Source organism: Mirounga leonina, unplaced genomic scaffold, assembly GCF_011800145.1.
Source record: "Mirounga leonina isolate KUSES-001 unplaced genomic scaffold, KU_Mleo_1.0 Mir_151, whole genome shotgun sequence".
Lineage (NCBI taxonomy): Eukaryota > Metazoa > Chordata > Mammalia > Carnivora > Phocidae > Mirounga > Mirounga leonina.
Genome location: NW_023270377.1, coordinates 100,551,428 through 100,563,866, shown reverse-complemented (window position 1 = coordinate 100,563,866; position 12,439 = coordinate 100,551,428). Strand labels below are relative to the sequence as shown.

General features: G+C 36.7%; 1 protein-coding gene across 6 annotated transcripts in view; it reads right to left on the bottom strand.

Annotated features, from left to right (window-relative positions):
* EPB41L5 (erythrocyte membrane protein band 4.1 like 5) overlaps window positions 1-12,439 on the bottom strand; it is a 143,020-nt gene that overhangs the window by 78,469 nt on the left and 52,112 nt on the right. For all 6 annotated transcript variants that reach the window (XM_035008198.1, XM_035008197.1, XM_035008199.1 and 3 more), the window contains 6 exons: window positions 11,761-11,881; window positions 11,541-11,628; window positions 10,482-10,570; window positions 6,880-6,949; window positions 1,851-2,020; window positions 694-800 (listed from right to left, as the gene is read on the bottom strand). In XM_035008198.1, coding sequence (XP_034864089.1) covers window positions 694-800; window positions 1,851-2,020; window positions 6,880-6,949; window positions 10,482-10,570; window positions 11,541-11,628; window positions 11,761-11,881 — 645 coding nt within the window. The remainder of the gene's footprint in view (window positions 1-693; window positions 801-1,850; window positions 2,021-6,879; window positions 6,950-10,481; window positions 10,571-11,540; window positions 11,629-11,760; window positions 11,882-12,439) is intronic.

Genomic DNA, 12,439 nt, shown 5'->3' with positions numbered 1-12,439 from the left:
TTAAATATATATTGATGTTTAAATTTAAACACTATTTAAAAGAATCCTAATATTATAATACTATATGAAATAATTTTTACTTCAAATTTATTCATCCTATACCAATGTTTTTTTTTTTAAGTTCTTAAGGGCATTTAGGAGATTATTATTAATGAAATCTGGAAGTCAAAAAGAGAAGGGAAAGTGTTACTCTATAGAACTAAAATAGTTAATATGAACAAAAACCGAACACAAACTCAAAATAGTACCTGAATTGGGATTAACATAAAGTTTAATCTCAACAACAATACAGGCAATTTTTCTTTCTATTTTTTCTTTTTTTAAAAAAGGATTTTATTTATTTATTTATTTATTTGAGAGAGAGAGAGATCACGAGCAGGGGGTAGGGGTAGAGGGAGAAGCAGACTCCCCGCTAAGCAGGGAGCCTGATGCAGGACTCAAACCCAGGACCCTGAGATCATGACCCGAGCTGAAGGCAGACGCTTAATCCGAGCTGAAGGCAGATGACTGAGCCACCCAGGCACCCCCTTCTATTTTCTTATATTGATTGTGTCATAACCAAAGTTAGTAAGGGTACTTCACAGTTGACTGGAATTAACTTAAGGTTGAGGTAACTTCCTTTCAAGTAAACATTTCCAGCACATGATGGACTATCAAGGAAGAATAGTCTTTTGAAACAAGGTTGCATCTCACCTTTCATTTGTAGAGTTCGTCTAGAGTATCGTTTGCTGGGTCTTCTTTCAAAGGATGTTGATCTTCTTGGTTTATTGGTTTTTGTGGTCTGATATTCAGTTTTTCCACTAAAATAAATGAGGCATATTAAGAGGAGTAAGAGAATTTGAGGCCTACAGTAATCAGATACCTATGAGAGAAAGTCTACATTAAGTTAGTCCTTAAACGAACCATCCTGAGCTTCATCCTGAAGTAACTACTACTAATAGCCTTGATGTCTCTTTTTACCACATCATTTTTCTACTCTTTAGGCTTGTGTGAAATATGCAACATGCAAATTATATTGTTTTTTCCTAAGCATGCATGTGCCTAGGAACGTATTGAATAACTTTGGAATATCTGTATCTTATGCAACTCCTTTCCTCTCCCCATTCACTCACCTCATGCAGTTTGCTATTAACTCAAGATTTTGTTATTTTTTTCTAATTGTGATACACTTTTCAGAAACTTTCCAGAAATATTTAAAACTATTTTCCCACTCTCTTTGATTTTCATTCAAATTTTCTTAAGAAATGCCTCCTCACTTTTAACATAGGTAGAACAGAAGCTCTACTTTCATGAATTCCACACAATCAACTTGCCACAATACTGATTATTATCCATTTGTTTTTTAAATCACAGTGACTCTCGGGGCATGTTGAAAACTCATAATCAATAATCTACTCTCAGGTAAACCAAAACATTTTTAACTTATGACCAACACACAAGGAGTCCATAAAAATAACGTAACTTCAGGTTTATAAAGGACCAGAAATGTTACCCAGGATTAATTTTCCTCTCAGTGCAGAACAAATACCCTTTTTCTATATGGCAGTCAGCTATTGCATGAAGACTCCTTAAAGCTCTTGTTATATGAATTTAATCTGGGGGTTAATCTATAAAGTAAATGTTAAGAGGAATATAAAATCCGTGATACCAGTATAATGCTTTCCTGTCTATTCAGGAAATTACAACCAATAACAATACCACTTTGTCTTTTATTTTGGTCAGTGAAAACACTGGCAAACCACTTTGTTTCTCTATGCCTTGGTTTCTACATCTGTAAAATGAGAAGTTAGCCTAAACTTCTTGGCTTTATGAAAGAACATAAGATATAGCAAGCAGCTATTGACATTCACCTATATCTAAATCGTGATCCTAGTCGAATAAATCCCGATCGATGAGAATTCTTTTGGACCGGGCCTCGGAGACGAAAGAATGCATGATGTTCCACAGCACACTTCCATAAATGTTTGCATGCTTTTGGATGATCCAATCGAAAGACAAATGTATGTTCCTGCTCTTTGCCCTGAAAAAGAAAAGGATGTAAAGACAGGTAATTATTAGGTCCAACAGTTCTGCCCCTTGTAACTCAGCTACAAATACAACCACAGCAATACCAAGAACCAAATAATAAAGCATCTAGTTTGCTCCCTGAAACTCACTCTCTCTAGCTACCTACGTAAAAAGGCAGAGTTGAAATCAAGCTGTCCACTTTCACAGCCAATATAAAATTATTCCTAAAGGGGTCCTCCCTACTTAAGTGGTCTCATTTCTCAGAGAAACAAAAACTGAGGCTTTGGGATATATATTTATAATGTAAAGGATCATACAAGATCTGGCAATATATATCAAAAAACTTAAAAATGTGCACATTCCTCGTCACAGTAACCATACTCGCAGGAATCTAATGATAATAATTAACATTACAGGCATTTTTCTAAGGATTTCATATGGATTAATTCAATGAGCAGATAATATCATTAGCATCATTTCACAGATAAGGAAACTGAAGCTCAAGAAATAAAGCCCAAGGTCACAAAGAGGAAACCAGAATTTGAACCTAACTATTTGTCCTCCAGAACCTGTTTGTAACAACTAAGCTTTACCATCTCTCTAAGGTAAAAGATTTTAACACCAAAATTTATACCCATATATTTTCTTCACAATCTCATTTATAATAGTAAAAATTGGCATAAAACCCGAAATGTCCAAGAGAAATTATCAAATAAATAACATCTTTTAAAACTATACAAAAAGATAAATGAATAAAAGATGAATGTACTATTGTTTATTCATATTACAGAATATGTAAGTTAAAATGAATGAACTGGTCTACATGGCTACACCTGTTTAGGTGAAATAAGGAAACTGCAAAAATAAAAAAATATATATATATATGATTTATGTAAACTTTCAAAACAATTCCACCATGTATTATGATGTATTTATATTTGGAAAAAGAAAGTATGAGAATGATACCCTCCAAGAATGATGGCCAGCTACAGGAAAGAAAGGGACAAACTAGAGGGTTAGACCTCAGCTATACTGAATAAACTGTTATTAATTTACCTATTTCTAAGAGATAAGTCTGAAGCAGCAATGACGAAAGTGTTAATCTAGATGAGTGACATGGATATTACATTTATGATATTTTTTGTACTTTCCAGTATACTTTCAATATAAGTTAAACTATTCTGTCATTTTAAAATATTACATAAACTCCATATGTAGTTTCCTCATGACTCTGATATAGGCAAAGATTCTTAAATTTTAAGACTCAGAAAGTACCGACCACAATGGAAAAAATTTATGAATTCTATTACTTTAAAATTAAGATGCTCTACCCAAAACATACTATTAAGGGAGTCAAAAGGCAAGCCAAGGAGAAGCTACTTACAACACATATATCTGCAAAGAACTGATGTTCAGAATATATGAAGAACTTCAAGGAGGAAAAAAGCACATGACCCAATAGAAAAATGAGCAAAAGACTTGAACAAGCACAAAAGAGAATACCCAAATATTCAATAAATATATAAATAAGTGCTGAACAAATAATCATCAGGGGAATGCACATGAAAACCACAAAATCATTCTACCACCAGAATGGCTAACATGAAAAAAGAGAGTATCAAACATTAGCAAAAAAAAGAACAAATGGAACTCTCTTATACTGCAGGTGAGAATGTAAACTTGTATAAACACTTTTTGAAAACAGTTTGGTAGTATCCACAAAAGCCAAACACATGCATATCCTAGTCTTAGCAGCACTCCTAAGTGACGAAAACTAACAACTCAAATGTCCATCAACAGCAGGATGGATAAATAAGTGTAGTCTAGGGGCGCCTGGGTGGCTCAGCGTCTGCCTTCGGCTCGGGCCATGATCCCAGGGTCCTGGGATTGAGTCCCACATTGGGCTCCCTGCTCCGCGGGAGGCCTGCTTCCCCCTCTCCCACTCCCCCTGCTTGTGTTCCCTCTCTCGCTATCTGTCAAATAAATAAATAAAATCTTTAAAAAAAAAAAAAGTGTGGTCTATACATAAAATGGAATACTATATAACAGTAAGAATGAGCCAATTATAGCAACCTGCTACAAGAGGGCTGCGGCTCACAAATGCATTGTTTAAATACATAAGTCAGACACAAAGGGAATAGTCAGGTTTCATTTAGATAAAGTTCAAAATATAAACAAAAACCAATGTATGGTGTTAAAGTCAGGAGAACAGTTGTTACCCTTGGAGGCCTGTACCTGGTGGGAGGCACAAAGGAGAGCATATCATTCTGCCAGTGTTCTATTTTTTTCTCCATCTGGGTGCTGGCCATACAGGTGTTTGTGAAAATCCAACAAGCTGCACACTTGTTTTTGCACTTATCTGAATGTATGTTACACTTCAATAAAACTTACCAACAAAAAATACACACAGAAAAAAACATGGGAAAGCGTATAACCTCAAAGCAGGAAAAATCCTTGAAAGACTGCCTTGAAAGATTGATAAATTTGCCTATTTAAAATTTTTTTGTGGTGCCTGGGTGGCTCAGTCATTAAGGCTCTGCCTTTGGCTCAGGTCATGATCCCAGGGTCCTGGGATCGAGCCCCACATCGGGCTCCCTGCTCAGTGGGAAGCCTGCTTCTCCCTCTCCCACTCCCCCTGCTTGTGTTCCCTCTCGCTATGTCTCTGTCAAATAAATAAATAAAATCTTAAAAAAAAATAAATGTTTTTTAAGTACATGGCAAAAATCATAATAAGGAATGTTAAAAGACAAACAACTATTAGATAAAATATTTACAGTTTCTATGACAAAGGGTAAAACCAGTAAGAAAAAGGCCAAATGACAAAATATGCAAAGGATATGTATGAATAAAGAGTTTGGAGAAAAGGAAATACAAAGAACTCAAATGTATGAAAAGTTGTTCAATATCACTCATAATAAACAGCAATAAAAATCAAACCTACAATGAAATTCCATTCTTCACCTTCCAGATAAAAATGTGACAACTTATTCTGAGGAAAGAGGTTTCATCTTTGATAGATCTCTGTACCCAGGACAAATGCACATTTGAACCAGCAAATCCACCTGCAGGAAATTATCCTACAGACACTTGCCAATGTATAAATTCATGCATATGTACTGAATGTTAACTGAGAATTTATTAAATAAATTAGGGTACACCCATACAGTAGAAACTATGCAGTTTAGTTTGTTTTTTAAACAAGAACAAAGAAGCATTCTAGGGCGCCTGGGTGGCTCAGTCGTTAAGCGTCTGCCTTCGGCTCAGGTCATGATCCTAGGATCCTGGGATCAAGTCTCACATCGGGCTTCCTGCTCAGCGGGAAGCCTGCTTCTCCCTCCCCCCCCCCCCCCCCCCCCGTTCTTGTTTCCCCTCTCTCACTGAAAAAAAAAAAAAATCTAAAAAAAAAAAAAAAAAAAAAAAGGCAGCATTCTATATAGTCATATGGAAGATTCCAGAAGTTATAATGTGAAGTTTAAAAAGAATTAGTACAGAACAGTTTAAAGGCATAGTAACTTCTGTATAAAAAAGAACTGATATACACATTTGCGTGCGTGTGTGTATGCGTGTATAAAATACCTTCAAAAAGAGATCCAAAAGGCTAATACTATGTAAGATCAAATCTAAAATGCCACTAATTGTAAGATGCACAATTATCTTATGGCCCAAATGAGAACAAGTGTCACCAATTATGACCATATTTCCTTATCACATAGAATTATATTTTATTCTTCTTCAGGACTGCCTTTAGGTTTAGAGACAAATATCACTGAATCACACAATGCTTACATAAAAAGGAAAATATCTGTAAAATAAGTTTTTAGATATGAAATCTGCCTCTTCTGAGTCATTCTCAATTCATTTGTTGATAATATAATGATTATCCTCTGTACCATCAATAGATTTCCTTTTAAAATGCTCTATTGCCTCTTTGATTTCCTTCTAAGCTGTGTGACGGGGCAATCCTTTGCATATACCTTGGTGATAAAACTTGAAACTTGGGCACCTGAGTGGCTCAGTCGTTAAGCGTCTGCCTTTGGCTCAGGTCATGATCCCAGGGTCCCGGGATCAAGTCCCACATCGGGCTCCTTGCTCGGCAGGAAGCCTGCTTCTCCCTCTCCCACTCCCCCTGCTTGTGTTCCTGCTCTTGCTATCTCTCTCTCTGTCAAATAAATAAATAAAATCTTTAATAAAAAAAAAAAAGAAAGAAAACTTGAAACTTGCAAAATTACTGTTTTAATTTTCAGAATCTTCTTTTAGGTTCTCTGTTAAATAGTCCTTCTCACACACCATGTGCATCCAAGTCTTTTTGACATTTGCCCAACTTGCTTTTATCTATATCCATCTACATGAATATATGTTTTTCAATTTATTTCTTTGCATGCAATAAAGTTACTTTTATTTATTCATAATTCTGCGAGTTCTGACAAATGCATGGAGTCTAGCAACTACCACCAAAATCAGGTTACAGAATAGTTCTCTCATGCCTCCAAATTCTCTATGCTGTTCCTTTGTAGGCAGGCCTCCCCATTCTCCCTAATCCCAAACAATCAGTGATTTGTTCTATTACTACAGGTCGGCCCTTCCCAGATCGTCATATAAATGAAACCATACAAGTCATTATCTTCTGAGTCTGGCTTCTTTCACCTAGCATAATGCATTTGAGATACATCCATGTTGCGGGTATCTAATAATTAGGAGCTAGAGTTAACATAAAAAAAAAAAAGTAATCCTTAATTTAGAAGGCTTTACTAAAGATTATTAGACTTGAGTTACCACATAACATCATCATTGTTTAAAAAGTAATGCATCTTTGTCTCTCTCAAATAAATAAAATCTTAAAAAAAAAAAAAAAAAGTAATGTAAAGTTCCTACCTGATCATCATCTTCTACAACCACCAGGGTTAATTTATTCTTCTTAAAATCCAATCTGGTTATCTTGGGCCTATAACAATATCAGAATAAAAGCCAGATTTCAAGTAAATGTCCTCTAAATTAAAAGAAAATGTTTGTTGTTACTTCTAGCATATTAATCATCTAACTGCTGAAATGAAAACTGGTAATAGGATAGACATAACCTGTACTGCCCACCAACAAAGCCTCTAATCTAAAAAATATTTAGGATAACAGAAAAAAACATTTCAAAAGCAGTATCTCTAATAAAACCAATGCTGCACATATATCAGACATTAAAAATGTTAAGAAAAAAAGAAAATGAGGAAATCCATACATGTATTTTATAGGCTGCCAGCTATGGTACAAGAGATTCTCAAGGCCTAGTGTAAAGCACGAGCATAAGAACTAGATATAGAAAAGACTATAGAGCTTTGTTAAAAGGCATAAAGGAAAACAAATTCTTGATTAGAGCCTTCAACTCTATTTTCTGTATCAATTTTGGTTTGAGAAGTACATCTATAATCTTATAAAAAAAAAATTTTTAGGGCGCCTGGGTGGCTCAGTTGGTTAAGCGACTGCCTTCGGCTCAGGTCATGATCCTGGAGTCCCGGGATCGAGTCCCGCATCGGGCTCCCTGCTCGGCAGGGAGTCTGCTTCTCCCTCTGACCCTCCTCCCTCTCATGCTCTCTGTCTCTCATTCTCTCTGTCTCAAATAAATAAATAAAATCTTTAAAAAAAAAAAAAAAAAATTTTTTTAAACCTCACTTTATAGCCCCTTTTCCAACTCTATCTCCCACCTGTACTGAAATCCTCAACAACCTACCACATGTGAACTCTGTACTTTTATAAACTGTGAATGTCAAAACAATACAACTCTCATTCTAATTTTCAAATATAATCTATATAAAAGATATAATTGTAGGGGCGCCTGGGTGGCTCAGTCATTGGGCGTCTGCCTTCAGCTCAGGTCATGATCCCAGGGTCCTGGGATCGAGCCCCGCATTGGGCTCCCTGCCCTGCGGGAGGCCTGCTTCTCCCTCTCCCACTCTCCTGCTTGTGTTCCCTCTCTCGCTGTGTCTCTCTTTGTCAAATAAAGTCTTTAAAAATTATATATATGTATATAATTGTAAGACATAACTTGTTTACAAGAGTTGTACTAAACAAGTTAAGTATAACATGTAGAGGAGGAGGGGAAGAGCTAGCACTTATTTAAGTGTAACAAATAATAATGCCTATGAAGTGTCAGGTACTCCTGTTAAGTGTTTTACATGTATTAATTCAAAAGATTCTCACAACAACCTTAAAAGAGGTGGTACAAAAGATGCTTTCTTTATCTCACCACCTACAGCATTCTCTGGCCATGAAGTGTGTTCCATCTGCCCACAGGGCAAGCTATAAGTGTCAGAGAATTAACACTCAAGGACTGGGTAAATAAATACCCCAGAGCTCCTTCACCTATAGAGGGACAATTATGAAGGTGTTCCACTGAAGTCTCTCAGAAAGTCCCTAGCAGAGACACTTGTTTTCAAAAATAAATGAAATATTATCTTCAACTTTTTGAGGGAAAATAATCTTCAACCCAAAATTCTATTCTCAGCCCAATTATCAATAAAGCATAAGAGAAGGGGCGCCTGGGTGGCTCAGTCGGTTAAGCGTCTGCCTTCGGCTCAGGTCATGATCCCAGGGTCCTGGGATCGAGCCCCGCATCGGGCTCCCTGCTCCGCGGGAAGCCTGCTTCTCCCTCTCCCACTCCCCCTACTTGTGTTCCCTCTCTCGCTGTGTCTCTCTCTGTCACATAAATAAATAAAATCTTTAAAAAAAAAAAAAAGAAAGAAAGCATAAGAGAAGAATAAACCATTTTAAGGTATCCAAGGATTCAAACAATTTACCTCCTACACCCCTCTTTTCTTAGGCAGGTACTTAAGGATATAGATTGGAATAAACAAAAGGAAAGAAAGGAAAACATGGGAAGAAGACACAAAGGATCCTAGCTGAGGAAACAGATAAAAGCTGCAGAGTAGCCTGAAGAGCAGACAGTTCCAACTGGAACAGAAGAATCATTCAATGCAATCCTGAGGATTTGAAAGAACCTAAGGATAAGACAAAGGCAGGTAATTCAAAGGGTTGTGTGGGGTATGCGAGAGTGGTGGCTTGGCGGGGGGTGGGGGAGCCAAGAACTTTGGGAAAAACAAAAACCTACAGAGGAAAAAATAAATGTAATCCCAGTTGTGAGTTCAAGGATTTCTGGACTGATCAAAAGAAAGACAGGATCATGAGACAGCAGTATTGTACAATAAACTTTACTAAGGTGTTTGAACAGGGATGCATGAGAAGGTAAGCCTTTGACTACAGGAGACCTTCCAGAGGTGGCTGCACAAAGTTACCACCAAATAAGGGGAAGAAGGCAAGGGAACTTGTAGGAGAGGGGAATCAGAGATGAGGCTTAGATGTCTACTCAATGGCATTCAGCAGCAAGCTGGGAGTGTCTGGGTCAGAGAACTCTGAACAGCAGTAGTGGTTTGAGGTCTTTCAGAGTTACAGGATTTGTCTTATCTAAGACTAGCTGACGTCAGGTACAGCTTACAGTGGGACATGCAAAGCAGGCAGGCTCTAAGTCATTAAAAATATACCTATTGGGCTATATGCAAAGTAATTGGGTGTATAGGAATTTGAGTTTCGTGCTGGTGGGCTTTGAGCTAACAATCCTGGCATGCTGTGAAGAAGTAAACAACACCGGGACCCATCTTCAGCTCCTGTATGTAACACTGGTACACTACGAAGCTCTACACCAATTCTAACACAGGAATAACAATATGAACACTATTTCCTGATTTCAATTTTTAGAACAAACCAGGCAAGACGTGAAGAACTTAACTATGGCTACAAAATCCAAGTAAAATCTATCCTCGAGGGGCACCTGGGTGGCTCAGTCAGTTGAGCGTCTGCCTATGGCTCAGGTCATGATCTCAGGGTCCTGGGATGGAGCCCCACATCGGGCTCTCTGCTCAGCAGGGAGCCTGCTTCTACCTCTCCCTCTGCCTGCCTCTCTGCCTACTTGTGATCTCTGTCAAATAAATAAATCTCTAAAAAAAAATCTTAAAAAAAATCTATCCTCGATATAAAATGCAAATATAATTTAAAAATATGAATGATAGAAGTTGGGACCTAAAAAGAGAAGCACAGCTTAAAGGGAGGGGTAAATATCCTCCTTTTACACACCACGGAGTAGAGAGTAATGAAACTGCCTGTGGAATAAGAAGTACTAAAAACAGTGATATAACTACATAACAGCAGAGTGTCCTCGTGGACACTTAAAACATGTAAAAATATAAAATATATCAAGAGATGTATGCTGACATACCCTGAAACTAATGGAAAAATGGATGGAAGAGTTTAAAATTTACTTCTGGGGGGTGGGACTAAAGATGGGTAAGGAGCATGATGGGAGAATATAGCTTTTCATTTACAATCTTTTCAGAATTTTATTTTCAAACTCAATTTTATGTACTAACTTGACAGAGATGTTTTTTACTCATTAAAAAAACAAAACAATAAGTATCTGTAACATTAACTCTGCTTACCAAAAAAATAAGCCAATTTTGGTCTCTCCTTCGAAAACAAGGACTCCTGTTGGAGTCAGTCCCAAGCTATAGTCATTCCCATCTCTAGCCTAATTTAAGGAGAACAAAATGTGTTAGATTTGCATTAGACAGACTCCACATGTTCACAAACAGTTTATTTTCACACTGAATTATATTAACTATATACAGGCTAATATTAATATGCAAAGTGTTTTCAACAATCAGAACACCCAAAATAACATTCTCAGGGAAATTCATGCATACATTTACTTTACTGTAACAACATAGTCTTAAAGTATGTTATCACTGAAAATACACTGTGGTATACTTCCACTACAAAGAAAGTTCTTTGCAGATTCTGTCTGTATTCTATTTACCATTTAAATTACAAAATTTTAAAAAGACTGCCTCTCTGGAAAATTTAGTCTTAATTTTAGTAATTTAAATAACCATACAAGCTGTATAACATACTTATCAAAGTCCTCTCAACTATATATTTTCTACTTTGCTTCCTAAATTATTTTAATTTTTAAACCGTCTACTCAGAGGCCCCTGGGTGGCTCAGTCATTAAGCATCTGCCTCCGGCTCAGGTCATGATCTTAGGATCCTGGGACTGAGCCCCACGTCGGCTCCCTGCTCAGCGGGAAGCCTGCTTCTCCCTCTCCCACTCCCCCTGCTCGGGTTCCCTCTCTCACTGTGTCTCTGTCAAATAAATAAAATCTTTAAAAAAAAAAAAAATAGTCTACTCAGCTTAAGTGATAGAAGATGATATGAATATGAGGTGAAAGAATAAAAAGTGGTTTAAAAATCTAAAAAATATAATAATAACACCTTAAAAGCACAGATATACCTTTTTGGAGATTTTGGTTGTTTCTCTTCTTTCTTACAATGAGACTTTATGTGAGATTCTCATATTTAATCTCAACGTTTATAACACATCCAAAGTACCCAGTGCTATACTATGCCATCTCCGTGCATTCCCTCATAGAAAAATGCCATAGTTACCTTGAATCTTGAAGGAATAAACTTTTTAAAAAGCATCACAACACAGTACTTACCTTGACCACATGCATATCAACCCCATACATTTCTAACCATTTGGCTTTATTCAGGTAATTGGTTTCAGCTTGTGCTGGTGTCTGACCTCTGAAATTTAAAAATTAATATTGTTTAAAATAATAATAAACATAAATTTTTTATTTATAACAGAAATAGAAGAAAACAAATATAAAATCATTGTGGCCATGTTAAAGAAAAGTGTGATCAAATGTCAAGTACCTGTATTCCTTCCATTTCTCAAAAATAGCCAGCTCCATCTCTTCAGTCTGAATCGGCACAAACCTGAACTCAGATACAAGTTCAGGACTATGCTCAGCAAGATCATAGTCACCAAGTTCAGCTATAAACATAAGTTTCACAAAGTTAAATTTTGTTAAGTTTATTTCCTGCTGAATCTTTCTTCAAAACTCATTTTATTAATAAAAATCGCTAAGATTAGATTCTTTTCTTACACTAGCAGTAAGTCATAACACCCAGATCATTCCCCAAAATAAATCTAGCTCAGACTAACAACCTGTCAACGTCTATACACACAATCACATATTTGTGGTTGGTGGTATATTTTCAAATAAATGTGTTTCTGTTAATTTATTTCATACCTTATAATGCTTAGCTTTTGAAAACTTTCTAGACTTCCTTAGAGAAATACCTTTTGGCCTTATAATAAATAGACAAAAATATTTAGCAACCTTTAAAAAAACAATTAGCAGGCATCCATTAAAAATCTAATATGCAGAGGGGCACCTGGGTGGCTCAGTTGGTTTAGCATCAGACTCTTGATTTCGGCTCAGGTCATGATCTCAGGGTCATGAGACTGAGACCCACGTCAGGCTCCGCACTGGTGCAGAGATTCTCTCTCTCTCTCTCTCCCCCTTCCCACCCCCAGCTTGTGCACACG